The sequence below is a fragment of the Vicia villosa genome, linkage group LG3 (genome assembly GCF_029867415.1).
Source record: "Vicia villosa cultivar HV-30 ecotype Madison, WI linkage group LG3, Vvil1.0, whole genome shotgun sequence".
NCBI lineage: Eukaryota > Viridiplantae > Streptophyta > Magnoliopsida > Fabales > Fabaceae > Vicia > Vicia villosa.
The window spans coordinates 199,339,518-199,360,698 of NC_081182.1; the positions used below are offsets into that span (position 1 = coordinate 199,339,518).

At 34.9% G+C, this 21,181-nt stretch overlaps 1 protein-coding gene across 5 annotated transcripts; it reads right to left on the bottom strand.

Annotated features, from left to right (window-relative positions):
* Positions 1-2,912: 2,912 nt before the first annotated feature.
* LOC131593275 (putative disease resistance RPP13-like protein 1) lies at positions 2,913-19,440 on the bottom strand. Of its 5 annotated transcripts, XM_058865681.1 has the most exons (11): positions 15,536-19,440; positions 15,156-15,376; positions 14,865-15,079; positions 14,495-14,559; positions 14,182-14,318; positions 5,073-5,355; positions 4,389-4,686; positions 4,228-4,328; positions 4,016-4,148; positions 3,696-3,774; positions 2,913-3,536 (listed from the first exon to the last, which is right to left on the bottom strand). In XM_058865681.1, the coding sequence occupies exon 1, from the start codon at positions 19,308-19,310 to the stop codon at positions 15,549-15,551; it is 3,762 nt and encodes a 1,253-aa protein (XP_058721664.1). In that variant the 5' UTR covers positions 19,311-19,440; the 3' UTR covers positions 2,913-3,536; positions 3,696-3,774; positions 4,016-4,148; positions 4,228-4,328; positions 4,389-4,686; positions 5,073-5,355; positions 14,182-14,318; positions 14,495-14,559; positions 14,865-15,079; positions 15,156-15,376; positions 15,536-15,548. The 5 variants fall into 5 exon arrangements, with proteins under 5 accessions (XP_058721664.1, XP_058721662.1, XP_058721663.1 ...); XM_058865679.1 differs by having other exon boundaries at positions 4,465-4,686; positions 14,865-15,376; XM_058865680.1 differs by having other exon boundaries at positions 4,228-4,317; positions 14,865-15,376.
* Between the last annotated feature and the right edge of the window lie 1,741 nt (positions 19,441-21,181).

Sequence of the window (21,181 nt, forward strand, 5' to 3'; positions counted from 1 at the left end):
AAACATAAAAAAGAAAAAGGCAGAATTAGTGGAGGAATGATTGTATCCACTACTTCAATTTCCTATTGATAGTCAACAATGATAATTACTTGCAAACTTTTTGTTTACACTTTTTAATTGTGTCAAAGAAAATATAGCAATCATTTCGATTCCATTATAAACAGACTAGTGATACGTTAGTATTCAAAATAAATACACTGCTTTTTATAAATTCTATTTATAAATTTACTATACTTTGGAGGTTCAAGTACGGCTTTTTTGGGTCGGTTATATATTTTTTCATTATAAAGTTATTTTTTATTTAAAAATGATTTTTCATTAGGACGCGCACTTTTCAATTTACTTCAACGGTCACTGGAATGTGATTGTAAGTAACGTATATACAACGACACGCTACATAACAATGTTTATTCCTGCATGATTATATTTTTTTTCCAACCGTTGTTGTATGCCTTTTCCGTAGTAGTGAACTTAAAATGATTGAATTTCTAAAAGTTAAAATACTTTAATATAAAAAAAGTTACCCAAGCCAAATGTTTGTCCAACCTCTATATTAAGATAATTAATTGCTAGAGTTATACATGTGAGTTCCACATACAAAGTGGAAGTTAGACCTATGTTAGTAGAGAAAGCCTTGAGGAAGGTTTTAAGTTAGTCTCTAATGATTCTTCCACAAGTTTTTAGGTCGGGAATGCGTCGAGAAGCTCAGTCAGTTTTGCATTTTATCCACCAAAAAAAAAAGATGGCATTTGATGTCAGTGTTTAAGAAATGTGAATTTTTGAATAGATAAGTACATATGGCCTTTGGATAAATTTGTTGCATGTTGAATCAAGCCTTTAATAACTTACAGGTCATTGTGAAGTTGGATTTGACATCATTGAATCTAATTTGGTTTCTTGAGTACCAAATAATCCAAGAATTGAAGGTGATGGTAGTAATGATCAGTAGCTTAATAAGTATTGTTGATTGCCATACTTAAAGTGCATTTTCATTCTTTCATTTTTTTACCTTGTGCCATGTTAATGGTTGATTTCTTTGTACAACTATTGCTGATTGCATCCACTCAACAAATAAGATACTATATTAGGAGATGCGAGATTCTCCTGGCCTCTCCTTTCAGTCCAACTTGTTTATAACCATTTCGCAGTAAGATTTTCTTCTTTGAAATCTCGGTAACTTAAGTTTCTAATGTAAGAATATGTAACCTAATAAGTCCATTTATGATACCACAAGTCCCATTTTCCTTGGTCAAGCCCGTGGAGTGCGACCGGACCTTGGATTCCTGTGTTCCATAACTCAAAATGTATTTCTACATTCTTTGACAACATATGATATATAGAAAAACGCCAATAATTTAATCAAGACTCATGAGCAAACAAAGATTACTAATATAATTACAACTTTTAAGTTTAGTCCCTTTTTAAATTATATTTTAAAAAAATTAATGAAATGGAGCACAAAAACAAAACCACTAATTACAAAATGTTACATTTTACTACAGAATGATTTAGAAAGTAAAAGAGGGAAGCAAAACTTACAAGAAGTTCAATTGCATCACTGAGAAGAGTTATTCTGTTTGCTCCAGCATGAAGGTTAAACTTGCCGATAGGCGATATGCATGAATCTCCTATACTCCCTTGTTCCATAGGTGGAACCTACTTTTAATCATGTATATGTTTATTTTTAGTAATCAGGTAGAAATAGGTATAAACAAAATGCAAGTAAATTAACATACTGGAAAGTTGATCATTGATAAAAACATGAACAATATGGCTTGTGGACTGAACAATGAGAGTCAGGAGATTGCCTCCATGCAGAAACGATTTAGATCATTGATAGCTCTATATATTGGCTGCCTAATCAAACCTGATTGTTTAAGAACAGAATACAAAACTATTTAGTTAATCATCAATAATATCGTTTGAGATATTGTTTCGATAATCGCATCCCAACAAGCAAAAGCATTTACTGCTGTGAGGAGAAATGAGTTTTGGAGTTTGTTATATGCAAAAATTCATGAAAGATTTTGGTTTGAAACCATGTCAATAATACTTAAACTAACATAGAAATTGAGTATAATGTGGTGATAGTGAAATAGTTTGTAATATGCAGGATATTCATTTCATTACTTTCAATCTTTAGTGTCATGTGATATAATCATCATGTTATCCCCTTCCAACATATGCAGCTGAAGTGGATGAAGATGTAATCAATGGACTTGTTTGTGTTGAGACATCAGAAGAACCAACCATGAGAACATTGTTTTTTTTGCCTTGCAGGAAATAGAGTCATTTTCAAAGGAATTGCAAGGGGAGTTATCATAAGTTAACAGCAGTAATTTAGAAGCAAGACCTTTTAGCAATATGCTATATATTAATGTATAATATACTGAAGCACAGAGTGCCTGAGATTGTGTCTCTACTGAGAGGAAAGTTCCTCATGTTACAAGCAAATGCTCCTATTTTTAGAATGGATAATCATATGGATAAAACTGGGTAAAACCATGAAATATATGAAGAATGTAACTATGTAATTAATTAACTTTTATAAATTAGTAGTAGATACAAACCATGGAAAACCATAAAAGTACTCTTAAATTATGATGCATCTATGATGGATAAACTTACAATACTACAACATTCACCTACAAATATTAAGCCTCTCCAAAAAGAATAGCATAGTCATCCAACTATACCCTGATGAGTCCTTGAAATAAAACAAAAGCTTCGCCTATAAAGACAGATAAACCTAAAATTTGATCATTCTACTTTTCAAAGTAATATGGACAAACTCCACACTCTAAGCAAGTATAACCTGATGAAAACATTCATTTTATGTGACATTTCCCTTCTCAAGATCAATGTTCACCAGAGAACTGCATTAATAAACACACATGTTTGCCATTTCTTCATCCAAGTTTTCAGCCACCTACTAATCATTTTGTTGTGATATACTTTTGGAAAACTCATGACATCTTTACAGGTCAAGAAAAGAGTTCAAAATTCAATGTATTTTAAATTGTTAGAACAACAATTCCATTTCTAAACTAAACAAATACGACAAAAATAAATAAAGGAAACACACGATATTTGATAACGAAGTTCGGCCAATTGTGCCTACGTCTCCGACTACAGAGTAGCTGCAGTTCCGTTTTATTAATCATATTCATGTTTTACATGTTATAATTTATTACAGTGCCTGAACTCGAGTAACCTATACACTTATCAGAAAACAAAAATCAATAAAAAGGTATTGCAATGTCTCCAACAAAACTCGGCAAAGTTGTTGCTATGATCAATTAAACTCTTGAGTCTTTCCTAGATGGCTCTCTTCTTTTACTTGAAGGTGGCGGGGATACTCCATTTTTGAATGCCTCAAATATAGGATGAATGTGTGTCTTGACTGGTAAGGAGAATCTGCCTCAAATACAGGATGAATGTGTCTTGACTGATGTGGAGGACCTCTCTCCAGACATATGTAAATTTTCCGGATATCGATCATTCGGGTTTGTAGGAAAATCATTTAATGGTTCTACCTAACATTAAAACAGATGGAGATATTGTGTAAAGTTTGATGGTGTTTATTTATAATAGAACAAAGTAGTAACCAGAAGCAAATAAAATTAAGAATGAATGAGATCTTAGCCACTAATGATGGAGTGAATAATGTCAAAAATAAAAGAGCTAAAGCTAACCAGACTTTCAAGGTGCTTTCAGATTCATATGCCAAAATCTCATCAGAATAGTATCGGTGGAAGCATCTTTAACAAACTCCTTCCCAACGCAAGACATGTCAAAATCAAACATACTTTTAACAAAGGCCTTTTATCTTTGCATATAAACTTGAAGAAACTAAAATTAATATGTTCATGAACATATCTTTTGTACTAAGAAGAAACTACACATTATCTTTGCATTTAGAAAAGTAGGCAAAACAAAAAATTTGTATTTAGAAAGACTAAGATTAATATGTTCACCTTAAATGGAAGTTCATATATTATTAACAAATACTCACAAATGAAGCCTTGCAGAGTGCATCATTTCATTAAATGCTTCATCGGTGATCCTCTTGGTTTGTGAGGTCCAGTCTATCCATGAGTAATTTTGCAATTCCTCCAGATTTCTCCATGACTGTGTCCAACAGTTGTCTATAATAAATAAAAAGGAAAGTATCTATTAGCAAATTTTGTGTTAGTGTGTAATCTCACAGATTGAGAAAACACATACACTTGTTTTCTAGCTAGCTTGAAATTTTCTCTCTTAAAATCTTCACCATCTTAGAAATCTGACTTTGTCTGCAGTTGGAATTCTGAATTCCTGCCCCCAATCTGAGAATTAATAATATTTATAACAAGAAAAATGAAAGAAGAAGTATTTCAGCTACTCACTGGGGACATGATGCAAGGAATGTGAATAAGATCAATTCATAATCTATAAGCATGCTTGGAATGTGAGCAATCTTACAGTACTCTTTTCGTTGTTTCTTCCGCAAACTTGCTTCCCCTCTTCTGACTACATGTTGAAGTTACTTTCCATCCAAGCATTATATCTCTTTAAGATTAGAGATGTGCAAAAATCAGAACTAATCCATAGAAACTGCAGTTGGGGCACCTCTTCCGGAAAAATACTAGCAATCCCAAGCCATGCAAAACAATGTTGAGGAAGCCTTGTTATAGAATCGACATGCTGCAATATTCCTAGAACTAAGTTAGCTATCATTCTAATGAAAATGGAATAGGGACACTCACAACTATGGTGTGCTAGTCATAAAAGTACTGTTTCTTAAAGACTTTCATACTTTGAAAGTTGGGATTCAAATTCATCTACACATCAAATTACTAGGACAAAAACTTCTTTTAAAATTTCCAAAGTAATTAGTTTATTTGAAAACTATATTAAATCATCAAATTAGCATGTTTTTCTGTTTTCTTTCATGAAGTTCTAAGCAATAAATCAATGCACATGAATTTAAAAGACACATATTGATAAATTCAATCACTTGATCTCCTCTCGTGTAAGAGTGAACAGATATACATCAAATAGAAACTGATATGTTCTTATAAAATACTCACAAACATGTAGCAGCCTTGGAGAGTTAAACATTTGGTTAAATGCCTGTTGGAATTTAACAAAGAAGCTGAACTTGAGCAACCTATTCACTTGTAGTGTCTCCAACAAATCTAGGTAAAGTTGTTGTTGTGCTCAACTAAACTCTTGAGTCTTTCCAAGATAGCTCTCTTCTGTTCCTTGACTGATGTGGATGATCTCTACAGAGGCATGGAAATTTTCTGACATCATTCAGATTTGTAGAATAAACCATTGGATGAATCTACCTCCAGTTGAGCAGACACAAACCTAACATTAAAAAATGGGAATATTGTGTAAAGCTTGATGGTGTTCATTTATAATAGAACAAAGTGGTATAATCAAAAGCAAATAAGATTAAGAATGTATGAGCTCTTAGGCACTAATGATGAAGTTGGCCAGTGTTTTCTAAGTGACTAAAATAGTTTTCAAAGTGACATTAAGTTGGTATTTGTAAAGTTGGAGATATAATTAAAATTAACTGAATAATGTAAAAAATACATTTGAAATATCCAAAAAATGGTTCAAACATAATTGATATTCATTCTATTTTGATCTATTTACACGCTGGTAGATTTGGAAAAGTTTACCAAAGGGCCCGCAAGAGAGAGAAGGAAAAGACAGCTGGCATATGAGACAAAAGCTGTTAGGACAGCACATGGCAGAGCCAGGTGTCCAGCTGTGAGAGGACAGATAGTACTAGGTTTGCAAATAAATAGCAGTAATGATTGTGAGTCAGATATGCTTGATTTTGGTACTGAACCCTAGGGAGAGAATAGGCCTCTCAAAGCTGCCTAAATCCATTTTCTTTTCTTTCTTTCTGTTGCTATTTCAGTACTACTCTTGTACCTACTAGATCCCATTTGAACTCTAGTAGAAGCTACTAAATAATCAAGCTATTTTCCCTATTTTTCCTACTGTGTTCATTTCTGTTTCTGCTTTATACTAAATTGATTCTATCAATTTGGTATCTAGAGCCTTGGTTTCCAGCTGCGTCGTGAATGGTAGTAACGAGGAGTATCATGGAAAACAGGATCGACACCATAGAGCAAAGGATGAACAACTTTGAGGGAACAATGGAACAGATTCGTCAGATGGTGATGGAACAACAGACGAGGCCGCAAGTCACGGTGGAGCAGATTCGTCAGTTGATTCTTGAGCAACCGCGGCGTAATCAGGGAAGAAATGGACGACCACGAAGAGGTGGCGATTACGACGAGGAAGACGAAGACGGAAGTGACCGGAGCTCCCTTTCGCGCGAGTCGCAGCCACGTCACCGTCGCAATAGAGGTGAGGGTCGTTCCAGACTTTTTGGGAATCGTAGGAGATTGGAGGTTCCGCTGTTCAAAGGGGAGGACGCGTATGGATGGTTGGTAAAGGTAGAACGCTATTTCCAGCTGAATGAGGTTAGGACCAAAGACAAACTGGATGTAGCAATGTTAGCGATGGAAGAGAGAGCATTGAATTGGTACCAATGGTGGGAGGAACAAACACCGTTGAGGACATGGGATGAATTTAAACTGGCTGTGATGCGACGTTTTCAACCAGGGCTATTGCATAATCCCTTGGGACCATTACTGAGCTTGAAACAGAAAGGTTCAGTAGGGGAGTACCGAGAAAAGTTTGAAATGATGGTGGCACCATTAAGAAGGGAAGAACGAATCATGCTAGACTCCATTTTTCTGAATGGACTCAAGGATGAGATCCAGGCTGAGTTGAAGCTACATGAAAGTCAGGATTTAGCTGAGTTGATGGACAGAGCACTGCTGATTGAGGAAAAAAAATGAAGTTATTACAAAGAAGGGGAGTTTTTGGAAGGATAGAGGAGGCACATTCAGGCTGAAAGATCCTGCTGAGGCTGGAGGATCTAAGAAGGATCATGAGAAGAACCAAGTAGGAGGAAATGACAAGGGAAAAGGAAAAAGGCTGGACCCTGCAGAGTTGGAAGAGAGAAGTAAAAAAGGGCTTTGTTTCAAATGTGGAGACAAGTGGAATAGGGAACATGTCTGCAAATTTAAACATATGAGCTTGAAGCTGTGTGAAGACAGTAGTGGGGAAGAGGCAGAGGTTGAAAGGTTAGAAGAAAACCAGTTGGTAGTGGCAGATAGGGTGGAAGAGCTGCAGACTCTGCAATTGTCTATGCAGAGTAGAGATGGGTTTACTTCTAACAAATCTTTCAAGGTGTGGGTGGAAGTAAAGGGGAAAAAGCTGCTAACCTTAATAGATTCAGGAGCTACCAGCAATTTTATTGATCCTAAGGTGGCAGTAGAGCTAGCTGTGAAAGTAGTGGAAACTCCCACTTATGTGATTGAAGTAGGAAATGGAGAAAAAGTGAAAAATCAAGGAGTGTGTGAAGGGCTGGAATTCAATATGCAGGGAGTGAAATTCAGTCAACATTTTTTCATGATGGAGTTAGGGGGTACTGAATTGGTGTTAGGCATGGATTGGCTAGCTAGTTTGGGGAAGATTGAAGCCAACTTTGGAGAGCTTAGTTTAAAATGGGAGAAAGAGGGACAGGCATATGAAATCAGAGGAGATCCTGCTTTGTGTGTTAGGCAATCAAATTGGAAGGCTATGCTCAGAAATTTAAGAGATGAGGGTGTAGGATTCTATGTGCACTCTAGAGAACCAGAATTATGGAAGGAAACAGGGGGGCAGGAGGAATGGGAAGAACTTTTGAAGCCCTTTGAGGGAGTGTTTCATTTACCAGCAGAACTACCACCTATGAGGGCTCATGACCATGCCATTAGGTTAAAACCTGATGCTGCCATTCCCAATTTGAGGCCCTACATGTATCCTTTCTATCAAAAGAGTTTAAAGTTCATTACTGAGCAAAGGATCATGGGAGAGGAGCAGCAGAGATGGCTGTCAAAACTAGGGATGTCAACGGGGCAGATATTGTTCGGAGGATGCTTCTCCACTCCCCGCCCCGCCCCTAAATTTAGTCCCCATCCCCATCCCCAATCCCCGCCACGGGGGAATATTTCCCTCCATCCCCATCCCCACAGATCCCCACGGATATCCACGGAGATCGAATTTTAAGAAAATTTCTACACTTTTTGATCAAAACTATGACACTAGTATTTTGTTTTTTTTCCGTATTTTTTAAAACGCATCTATTTGCATCTTTATTATATAAAAAAAATCAAAATACATCTTGCATCAATAATAAATAAAAAAAGCAAAAGAACTTGATGTTGCTAATATTTTTTATGTAAAAATAAATAAATAGTAACATAACTTCTTACTACCGTGCTTCCACTAATTTACTACCACAATACCGATGTCGTCCAGCGCAAGTGGTTGATTATGTGTGACAAATCTATAACTTCTAATGACTCTTCATTTTCTAATACATTGTAAAATTATATAATTATATAATATATAAAATATATAAATTAACATATATCTTCGGAGTCGGGGAATCCACGGGGACGGAGGATACTTTCCCAATCCCCGCCCCAAAGTGTTATCGGGGGAACTTTTCCCTCCATCCCCATCCCCACGGGGAAAAAAATCCCCAACTTCGGATCTCCGCACAGATATTCCCCACAGGGATCCCCATTAACAGATGCAATTGACGACTCAAAACTGTTAGGGTATGATTTTGAAGTGAAATACAAGCCTGGAAAGGAAAATAGTGCAGCAGATTCCTTATCAAGGCAGATGCAATATGCTAGTATTACAACTATACAATGTGAAGCATGGGAAGGATTGGAAGAAGAAGTTCAGAATGATGAAAAGCTGAGAGCTGTAGTACAAGCATTGTTGATTGACCCTGCCAGTCAAAGAAGTTTTCAATTGAAAGGAGGGAGATTATACCATGAGGGAAGGATTGTGGTTCCAAAACAGTCCCCTAGAATTGATTGGATTTTGAAGGAGTTCCATGATACTGCCATAGGGGGACATTCGGTGTAACACCCCATTTCTACCCGGCAAATATATATAAATCAGAGTTTTTTCAAAATTTCTCAATAAACAAATGAGGCGTCACATAATCAAAACAAAACAAATCACCTCGTCGCATAAAGCGGATACATAGCACCTTGAAATAGAATAACTTATTTTATTAAAACACAGCGGAATCACTTAAGAATGTATTCAATAAAATATCTTCAGTTAACTTAACATTTTGTCCAACCAAAATGAAACAATTAAATAGCAACATCAATAATAGTATAAATCGTCCCCCCCAGAGTGCTACGTATCAGAGCGACAACCGACTCGAGTAACGGCAACTAAATCTTCATACTTGAATACCTGCACGTTGCCAATATAAAGGCAACGACGAAACAAGAGAAAAGGGTGAGATATCAAATCATATAAGTGGGCGTATGATAAATTGCATGCTAGGATTCAGACATATAAAATCATCACCTCACAAGTATCAATAGCTACTATACACATCATACTTCTACAGTTCATTAGTCTCACATACTTTTCATCGCACAACAAGTCATAATTATGTAAATAGTATCATCTAATAAATTTCACATATTCAAGTAAGCACAAAATTCAATAGTATAATACTGAAAAGATTCAATACTATTATCCCAAATATATACACAATCCATCATTATCACATATTCACACGTTTAACCAATTATATATCAAAACATCACCAATTTCAATTATCACATCTCATGTACACATGACAATCACATAAATGCATATATTCAAACATCACTTAACCTCAATGTGACTCAATGCAAGACATGTGACTCCATGCATGTGGTACCCAATGTGGACCCAAAGTTCCACCGCTTCCGATTCATATAGAATCTAGCCACGCTTCAGATCCGGACAAGATCAAAGCCACCAAATGTAAACATATAGTTTACCGCTTCCGATTCACTTTAGAATCTAAGCCTCGCTTATGTTTCAAAGCAAACCACCTTTGTTTCAAGGCATCCATGATATGAATGTATGTACAATGTTAATCAAACATATGCAATTAAGATCATCTCTACCATCTTAATATTTAGCATATCACAATAATTCAACTCGATGAATTATCCACCAATTGTACACCATTCACAACACATACATATCATTCACATATAAAAGGTCAATTAATCAATTACGATTCACAAAATCCAATTAACACTAGTAACCATACTATCTCATGTTAATTCTCATTTTGCAAATTATATATGAACATACACATTTAAAATCAAGCAATTAATCATTAAAAATTAATGCTATCCAACTATCCACAGAGAATCAATATCAAAACAACATCATTGACATAATAATATATATTTCTCAACATACATATTCAAGTCAAAACACAATTACGGATAAATTCTCAAAATATCGTAATTTACCGACAAACCAAATAGTTAATCTAATTCCAAATTATATTCTAACCAATTAAACACATTGAAATTAATTTAACTATTAATTTAACCAATTAATATCAAACTATATTAATTTAATTCACTTCAATTTCTACTCCATTTCCAATTTCTAGAATTCTATTGCTCAAGACCATTTTTATTGAAAAGAATATCGCGCTAGCTTTCTAACGCTTCGAACGGGGACTCGAACGGAGTTATGGTTTAAAAGATATAAATTGTTGAAGTTCCAATGAAAAAAAGCAAACACCGACATTATACACTGACAACTCTAAACATGTCAGAATTACTCAAAACAAACAAAAGCATGACACTTAGTAATTCAAAATAACTCTAGCAACTTTATTGTCAACTCTAACAACTCTATTGACAACTTTAATAACTCTATTGACAACTCTATTAGCAACTCTAACAACTCTATTGACAATTCTATTAAATTATTATAATTTATTTATAAAGAATATTTAAACCAAACACAATTTCAGTCGATTCGTAAAATATCACAATTTCAACAAAATAACACCACCATGTTAATCTACTGATTAAACTTAGCTACCACGTAAATTTTCATCAAATTCCGGGCAACTAATTATACCGCTTAACTCAACTATTTCGGTCGAACGAGACTGTTTTGAATAACATAGCACCACTTATTTCTTGTTTCTCGCTACAGTGCATAAAAGTAATTCATAGTATCTTTTTTTTTACTCATGTTGTGCGTTACAGGAAAACAAGTAACAGCATATATACATATATATACCAATTGCAAGTGGGTGGCTATCTCATTTCATGGTGACTTGTTGCAATATACCATTTCAAGTTACAGGATAAAGACACAAGAGACTTCATTTAATAAAAGGTTGCAGCTACATTACACATAGCACAAATATTCCTAGGTATATAATCTTTTAGATTGTTATCTGATTCAACAGACAATCCATTGAACAAAACTGTTAAAATAATTATAACTAACAGTTTCATCTAGTATAAAATAAAAATAGAGAAAGACTAGATATGTGACTGAATATTATGAAGAATAATCTTGAATCTCAAATATATGGAATGATGATTACCCCCATGGCGTTCCTGCGGAATGTCTATATGTGTGGGTTTACAATACTTTGTCCATATTTTGTCTCTCCCTCTCTCTCTCTTAGAAATAGTATTTGCCAGAGACAACCCGTTAATACCCATTGATTGAGGCAACGATAGTGGGCAACATTATCACAAACATTTTTCAAGTCTCATCAAATCTTATTCCAATCAATTCCAGCCAACCAATTTCATAGTATTTATAAAATCTCAATTTCAGCAACTATCAATACAAGATAATGCAATGAATCTAAATTCCCAAATCCCCAACATACAAAGTTTCATAAGCCCCATTATAGGAAGAGAACCCCACCCTTACCTTATCAATGGAAGCAAATCAATGGGTCTCTAATTGCATCTTTACTTGACACCATTGATGAAAACTCTTCAAGCTTCTTCTTCTTCTTCTCCATAGTGTTGCCTCTTTCTCCTATATTCTTGTCTCTTCATTATGACAACTCTCTCTTTCCAAAATCTCTAAAACCCTAATATAAAACCAATTGGGCTTAGTGTTTAAATCCTCTCTTTATTTAATATCCTCCAAAATCAATTTAGGCCCAATAAGAGATATAACTCAAATAATCAATTATATCACCTTTAATTAATATTCCAACAATACAATAAATTCCGACTTGTAAATAATATTATTCTTAATATTATTTTTCGAATTCAATTTAATAATTCCAAATGTGCCCTTAAATAATACCGACAATCCAAATTTGACCAATATATCATATTTCCGGTCTAATCTTAATTACTCAGAAAATTCCGAAAACTTCAAACATTATTCCAATAATATTTCTAATACTGAAAATATCAAAACTCTTGATTAAATATCAATCCGCTATCCCGAACTAATACCGACTAAATCGTCTCAAAATACAAAAACTTCACTAAACACTCTGAACGTCTAGATTAAGCGAATAATCGAATTTCCGGGTGTTACATTCGGGCTATTTGAGAACTTACAAGAGAATAGCAAGTGTGGTGTATTGGGAAGGAATGAGGAAAAAGATACAGGAATATGTCCAAGCTTGTGAAATTTGCCAAAGAAACAAATATGAGACCCTAAGCCCTGGAGGGTTACTGCAGCCTTTGCCTATTCCCACTCAGACATGGAATGATATTTCCATGGATTTCATTGGAGGGTTACCAAGGGCTTTTGGATGTGATACAGTTATGGTAGTGGTTGACAGACTCACAAAATATGCCCATTTCATACCTGTCAGCCATCCTTATACAGCTAAGGAAATTGCTGAAATTTTCATAAAAGAAGTGGTAAGATTACATGGATTCCCCAGCTCCATAGTTTCTGACAGGGATAAGGTATTTTTGAGTCATTTCTGGTCTGAGATGTTCAAGCAAGCAGGGACTAAACTGAAGTATAGCAGTGCCTACCATCCCCAATCTGATGGGCAGACAGAGGTAGTCAATAGGTGCCTTGAGACATATCTGAGATGTGTAACTGGTTTAAAACCAAAACAGTGGCCTAAGTGGCTGGCATGGGCTGAATACTGGTACAATACCAACTATCATGCCTCTTTGAGGACCACTCCTTTTGAGGCATTGTATGGGAGAAGACCACCTGTGTTGATAAGAGGAGATACTCCTTCATCAGCAGTAGATGAAGTGAATAAATTAACTGCTGAGAGGAATGTGGTCTTGAGGGAACTGCAGGAGCAATTGCTTAGAGCTCAAGATGTCATGAGGAGTCAAGCAAACAAACATAGAAGGGCTGTGGGGTATGAGGTGGGAGAAAGTGTATTTCTGAAAATCCAGCCTTATAAAATGAGGAAATTGGCTAAAAGGTTGAATCAAAAACTTAGTCCAAGGTATTATGGTCCCTATGAAATAATACAGAAAATTGGTGCAGTAGCTTACAAATTAAAGCTGCCAGAGGACACTAAGGTGCATCCTGTGTTCCATGCTTCACTACTCAAGAAGGCTGTATCACCTTCTGTGGCAACACAGCCTTTACCTGTGTGCATCAATGAAGATTGGCATCTAGAACCAGTCCCTGAGAAGATTCTGGAACAGAGAAAAAATGAGCAGGGTGGGCTGGAAGCACTGGTTCAATGGAAGGGCTTGCCTGAGTTTGAAAATTCATGGGAGAGTATGGATAAACTGCAGGCTGAATTTCCAGAATTTCTCCTTGAGGTCAAGGAGAATTTTGAAGGGGGGAGAATTGGTAGATTTGGAAAAGTTTACCAAAGGGCCCGCAAGAGAGAGAAGGAAAAGACAGTTGGCATATGAGACAAAAGCTGTTAGGACAGCACATGGCAGAGCCAGGTGTCCAGCTGTGAGAGGACAGATAGTACTAGGTTTGCAAATAAATAGCAGTAATGATTGTGAGTCAGATATGCTTGATTTTGGTACTGAACCCTAGGGAGAGAATAGGCCTCTCAAAGCTGCCTAAATCCATTTTCTTTTCTTTCTTTCTGTTACTATTTCAGTACTACTCTTGTACCTACTAGATCCCATTTGAACTCTAGTAGAAGCTACTAAATAATCAAGCTATTTTCCCTATTTTTCCTACTGTGTTCATTTCTGTTTCTGCTTTATACTAAATTGATTCTATCACACGCTGACGCAGTGCATGAACTGGATGATAATCAAATAGAAACAAAAATAAAAGAGAAGAGCTAACCAGACTCTCATGATGCCTTTAGATTCATGTTCCAAAATCTTGTGAAAATAGTTCGGTTGAAGCATCATTATCAAACTTCTTCCTAGCACAAGACATGCCAAAATCCAACATATTCTTAACAACCGCCTTTTCAGAATCTGCAATAAACAAAAAGATGGACAACTAATGAACAAATGATGAAGGCAGAAAAAGTCATAATAATTATTGTATTGAAAAAAAAAATTCATAATAATTATCAGTAACTTCATGAACCACATGTATTCCTCTAGAGTCCATAGTTTAAGTTAGGTAATTGTGGAATAGAGACACTCACAACTGTGATGTGATCAAAGTACAACCCTCAGACTTCCATGCTTTGAAGTAGGGATTCCAATTCATCTGCATTAAAAGCATAATAATTTACTGAATCAATAGACTTGTTTCTAATTGACGCGCATTTTAATTATATCATCAAATTGAAGAACATTTTAACTTTCTTCCATGAATGATGGTCAATAATACATATGAATGTAAAAGGCTCATGTTGGTATGATCAAGTTCAGAAAACATATCTTTTATACTAAGAAACTACACATTATCTTTGCATTTAGAAAAGTAACCAAAACATTCTTTGCACTTAGAATGGCTAAAGATTATTATGTTCACCATAAATGGAAGTTCATATATTATTAACAAATACTCACAACCATGATGTCTTGTAGAGTGCATCATTTCGTTAAATGCTTCATCGGAGATACTCTTGGTTTGTGAGGCCCGTGATTTCTCCATGACTTCCCCAACAGTTGAGAAAATATATACACTTGTTTTATATCTCGCTTGCAATTTGTTCTCTTAGAATCTTCACCGTCTTGAAAATCTGATTTGTCTGCGGCTGGAATTCTGAATTTATTCCCCCGATCTGAGAATTAATAATATTCATGTGAATAGGATCAATTCATAATCTATAAACATGTTAGGAATGTGAGCAATCTTACACCACTCTTTTCATCCGCACACTTGCTTTCAGTAATGAACAATAAATTAATTTTTCACCTCTTCTGGAAAAGTACTAGAACTTCCGAGCCATGCACAGCAATGTTGAGGAAGTCCTGTTATTGGAACATAATCTGTCTTTAAAGTGAGCAGAAATGACATGCAGCAATATTCATAGTACCGAATTAGTCGTCATTCTTAATTCACTCGCTAGATTTCCTCTCTATGTAAGAGTGAACAAATATACATAAACACATGAAATTAAACATATATATATATATATATATATATATATATATATATATATATATATATATATATATATATATATATTGATGATATTTATAACTGGAACATGAAAGATGAATTTTTGGTGACTCACCTTGAAGTAATACTCATTCGATGATTTTGTGATGTACATGTATTTTGGGAATGTGAGAAATCTTGCTCCACTCTTTTCCTTTCTTCATCTGCAAATTTACTTTCAACAGCCGACATTTTATGATATGCAGTTCTTTGAGAGAGGAAGGCAGTTCCCCCTTTTCTGGCAATGACTTGAGCTTGGGTGCGTTACTAATAGTAAGTGTATGGAGAGAGGTGAGATGTTGAAGCCACTTCCCATTCAAGTATTCTTTATCTTTAAGATGACAGATCCGTAAGGAAACGAGATTAGTGGATAGAAATGGAACTTGCGTTCTCATCACCCCCTTCACAATATCATCATGCACAAGAGACAACTTTGAAAGACAAGTGTGATGTTGCCAAGTTGTATTCCACAAAATCCCTCCAACTCTGCCAACCCTCAGTTCCCGCAAAGTGATCGGCAAATCATCTATGGAAAACGATTGCAGATTTGGAAGGTTATGAATTTCCATTTTTTGAAGGCTAGTTAGACACTTTATTGATTCAGGTAGAGAACGAAACTTTTCGCACTGAATCAAACCTAAATAAGTGAGTTTATGTATGGGTAATCGACTTAAGGAAACTGACTCCAGTTCATCGCATATCACTATTTCGATGTGTCTAAGAAACTCTAGATTTGGTTTCGATGCATCTTCTGCTATTGATAAGGATTTTAAATGTTTACAATAGGAAATATATAGACTTTTGAGGATAGGAAAAGAGCCTAAGGTAAATGATGTCATTGAATTACAACTACCGAGGATCTTCAATTCCTCGAGTGATGAGTAATTATGAAAAGATTCAGGAGAAATGAACTCCAGATTCTGACAGTAATGGATAGAGAGAGATTGTAAAGTTTTGGGAAGACCGTCTTTCGGAAAGGATGTTAGAGATGGAATGCTGTATAAGGTCAACTTTTGAAGAGAATTGAGACAAATCACCAATTGACTGAATACGTCACATGGTGGGTTTGTAATAGAATGTCTTGACCCCATCAATAAGGGACAATCCCTTAACCTAAGGTCGACAAGAGAAGGAAGATTGTTGGGTGTCATCCCTTCAAGTTTGGGACAATTTTCAAGATACAATCTTTCAAGCTTAGGAAGGTTGCCAGGTATGTTTTCTTTAAGATTCGGACACTGATATAGTGACAAACGTATAAGACTAGGAAACTCTATAGATGTACCTCCAATCAACTCCCATTCCTCCCACTCTGGCATCATTTTAAAGCTTAGAGTCTCTAAAGAGGCAAATGGTTGAAATGAAGAAGAACCACTTCCATAGAACACAGTACCAACACTCTTTACAGATTTCATCTCACTAATAAAGAGTTCTTTTAGATTATCTAATCGCCCCAAGGATGTCAACACTGAAGTTTTTTTACACCTTGTGATCTTCAAACATACCATGTTTACAAATAAAGGATCTCCCACCCAATTTGATAATTTCTCTCCTCCAAATCCAGAGATGGTCAAACGCTTCAAATTTGCCGACGGACGCAGCCGTTCAAGTATTTGTATTTGTGAGTTTGAAGGAGCAATGTTAGACCATCCTAGTTCCAACTCATCAATTTCTTTTTTCAAATCCAAGTTTTCTTGAGAAGCATGGGATGAGTCAATTACATTTTCAAGTTGTGAGATTAAAAGACTTCCTCGTAGATGAGGAAATTTTCCTAGATCTTCAATCTTCAACCCAACATCCTTAACGCCACTCACAATAAAGTTCGACAATGTTTGCAGATTTTCTAATTTAGACATTTGTGCCGGCATTTTCTTCAATGGAGTGCCTCTAATGTCAAGGTGGCGTAGTTTCACCAATTTTCCCACGTCTTCTGGCAATTCAAAGAGTTCATAGCAATATGACAACAACAAAGTCTGCAAATTGTAAAGCTTACATAATTTTGAAGGCAACGTTTTAATCCCAGTGTGAGAGAGATTCAAGTATCGCAAGTAAATCAAATTTCCAATAGAGTTGGGTAACTTTGTCATACTTGTGTAGTTTGAAAGAGACAACACGTGTAATTGTGTCATTGTCGACAACAAGTAAGAAAATAACTTTGACGACACAAAATTATTATAATACACAAAAGATTGCAATGGCAAGGGTAGAAAAGTTCGGAGTCCTTTTAATCCATTCAATTTTTCAAATTCATCGTGTGAGTTATATTCATATTTGTCGTATGCCAAGTATCGCACCCTTGGATTTGGCTTATATGTGTCCAACATAGTGCAATACGGAGAAGAAACTGCCATAGCTAAATCATTGATGAGGTCGTGCATTTCAAAGCAAACATCCTCATCACCATTGAATTGTTCTGACTTATCATCAATAGACCGTTGACGTATCAGAGACCTAGACATTAACTCATCAAAGAATTCTTCAGCTACTTTTTCCCAACTATTCTCATTTTTTGGCTGAGGTATTAAGCCTTCTGCAATCCACAACTGAACCATCGTCTTTTTCACTAAGACTGAGTTCTTTGGAAAAATTGCACAATAAGCAAAGCATCCTTTTAGAGAAGCTGGAAGGTAATGATAGCTCAGTAGCAGAGATGGTTCCACAACTTCACTTGTATGTTCCCAAATACTACTTTTTAACACATCACTCCAACGATCCGGTGACATGAACCGGAGAATACCCCTAAGTGCTATTGCAGCTAATGGTAAACCGCCACATTTTTTGGCAATTTCTCTACCAATTTCTTCTAGATTGGGATGTTGTTGGTAGTTTGTTTCTACAAATGCATGTCTGGCTAGTAAAGACCATGAATCTTCAGTTTCCAAAGATCTTAAATGGTGCACATGGAGAGATTTTTGCTTGGGTAGTGCGACTCTTATGTCTCGAGTTGTGATGATGATCTTACTTCCTATTTGTCCAACATTAAAGATATCACTTAGACTATTCCAACCAATATAGTTTCCATACCAGATATCATCAAGTACTAACAAAAACTTTTTGTTACTTAAACTTTGCTGCAAGTGATCTTCTAGTTTAACTAAGTCAGTTTCTGTAATTGCTCCTGAAGTGACAGATTTAAGAATGGTTTTAGTGATAGTGACAACATCAAAATCTTTTGGAATATGTGCCCACCCTCTGACATCAAACTTCTCCTTCACAACACAGTCATGGTAAAGGAGTTTAGCTAGCGTTGTTTTTCCTAACCCTCCCATACCCACAATGGAAATCACTCCTATTTTACTTCCACCATCATTGCCACCCTCTGACAGCAGAAACTCTTTAAGTTTCTTTTTGTCATCATCTCTGCCTTTAATATCAGATTCATCTCCTAAAAAAGGGCTTGTAGGAGTTATATTCCTAACACAACTGGAAACCGCTTCTTTCAATCCAAGATTTTGGTTTCTCAAATGTTCTAATCTTCCAAATAATTTTTGCAATTTAGAGTTGATCCTTTTATTAAACCTTTTAAAATAATCTAAAAACTTTTTAAGAACCTGATCAGCTTCAACTTGGCATCTTAAAGCTTCGGTGTTGAGTTCGCCGAACAGTTGGTCAGCTTGAAAGACAGCATCTTGCAACATCTCCAGCCACTTCTTGACAGCAGGATTAGCGATCTGTTTGTCCTCAGCATCATAAAGTAGAGATTGAAGACTCAGCAGTGTTATCTCCAGCTTTTCCAACAGCTCAACGTCAAGTTTAGTCCTCCGGAATAAAACAAGAAACTCACCAGAAACAACCTTTTTCACCAGCATCTCCATGGAAGCTGAAAGAAGTGCTCCTCCAACAATAGTCGCCATAACTTAGTTCAAGAGAGTAAGAACAGTTTGAAAAATTGAAGCGGAAAGAAAATGCAAAGCAAGGTAGAAGGAAATGCAAGTTAACAAGACTTGTAAGTTGCTGCAAGTTGCAACGGTATAGAAGTCAACCAAAATAAATGAATAATTATTTTAATAATTCACTGTCATGGAAATATAATAATTCAACCGTTCCCTCAAATATTAAAAAAATTCTTCCGTGGGAGTATGAAGTAATAAGTGATGTATTAAAAAGATTCTTTGAGGGAAACGAGACTAGTGTTAAGTAATGTATTAAAAATACATAGGAGTACTAAGTGGTGTATTGGATTATCTGCTCACAACTCACTCACATGGGCTGTTTAGTTTAGATAACCACGTAGGAGGCGTCTCATTTCATCCATGTATAATAATGACTAAATTTATTTCATATAAGTTGCTGCAAATTGCAACGTATAGAAGTCAACCAAAATAAATTAATATAATAATTCACTGTCATGGAAATATAATAATTCATTGAACAGTTCCCTCAAACCAAAATAAATTAATAGACGGAGGGAGTATTAAACAAACAAAAAAAAGAAAACTTCGAGGGAAACGAGACAGTGGAGTACTCTCTCCGTTTTTTATTATAAGTCGTTTTAGACTTTTCACACAGATTAAGAAAAATAATAATAGTTGTATGAAAATGAAAAATTATGAAGGTTTTTACAAAATTATCCTTCATTAATGACATGTGGAAGATAAATTTATATAATTGAAAGGAGAGAGAATAATATATTTAAGGATATAATAAGAAAAACAACATTAATTATTCATTGGAATTGTAAAACGACTTATATTTAAATACAAAATAGTTTTCTAAAACGACTTATAATAAAAAACGGAGACAGTATTAAGCAATGTATTAAAAATACATAGATGTAGGTGGTAGACTATAATGCTGCTTCACAGGACTTATTAGTAAAGTGTTGCAAGTTGAAACGTAGAGAAGAAAATGTTGTGGATTGATTGTGTCAACAAAAATAAATTAATAATTACTTCAATAATTCACTGTCATGGAAATGAATTCATTGAACCGTTCCCTCCTATAAAAACTTGTAGATTTTATATTATATTTGAGTGATTTTAATATCAAACCATAACATATCTCCAGGTCCTGTTTAGAATCACATTGCACGTTTATCAAACCATGATTTATAAAGTTTGAATTCATTCTTCAATGGGTAACACACACAATCACAAAGACTAATAATATACACCAAATTTTAAGTATTGATATGTACTTATAATAAATTGTATATTTGATTCTTTAACTTCAATTATATAAAACAGCAGAAAAAAAAATTTAAAAGATGGATATTAAAATGAACATATCTATGATATTAAAATGTCCATCTTTTAAAATGAATATGTCTAATTGTTGGGCCAGATATGTTATTGAACCGATGAAAACCGGCTAAAATCGAAAAAAACCGGTGAACTGGTGGTTTTAAAAAACCGGCGGTTCAAATGCATGCTCTTTTTTTTTTTCACAAAACGACATCGTTTTCATGATTTTTTTTTTAAATTAATTGAAAGATAATTAGACTTTATTCAAACCTTATTTGGAACAACTTTTTTCCTGTTTGTAATTAGATTTGGTTTAAAATTTATTTAAATTTATATTTAGTATTATTTTTTTGTGAGTGATGATTATATTTAGAATGTGAATGTAAAGAATAAACATGTGAAATTATGATATTTTAAAATTTTAAAATTTTGTAGGTGTTGTGATATTTTTTACAGACTGAGTCATTTGGTTCGACCGATTTAATAAATATATAGTATTGCAATAGAGATTGGTTTATTCAACCAAGTTATCCGGTTTAATC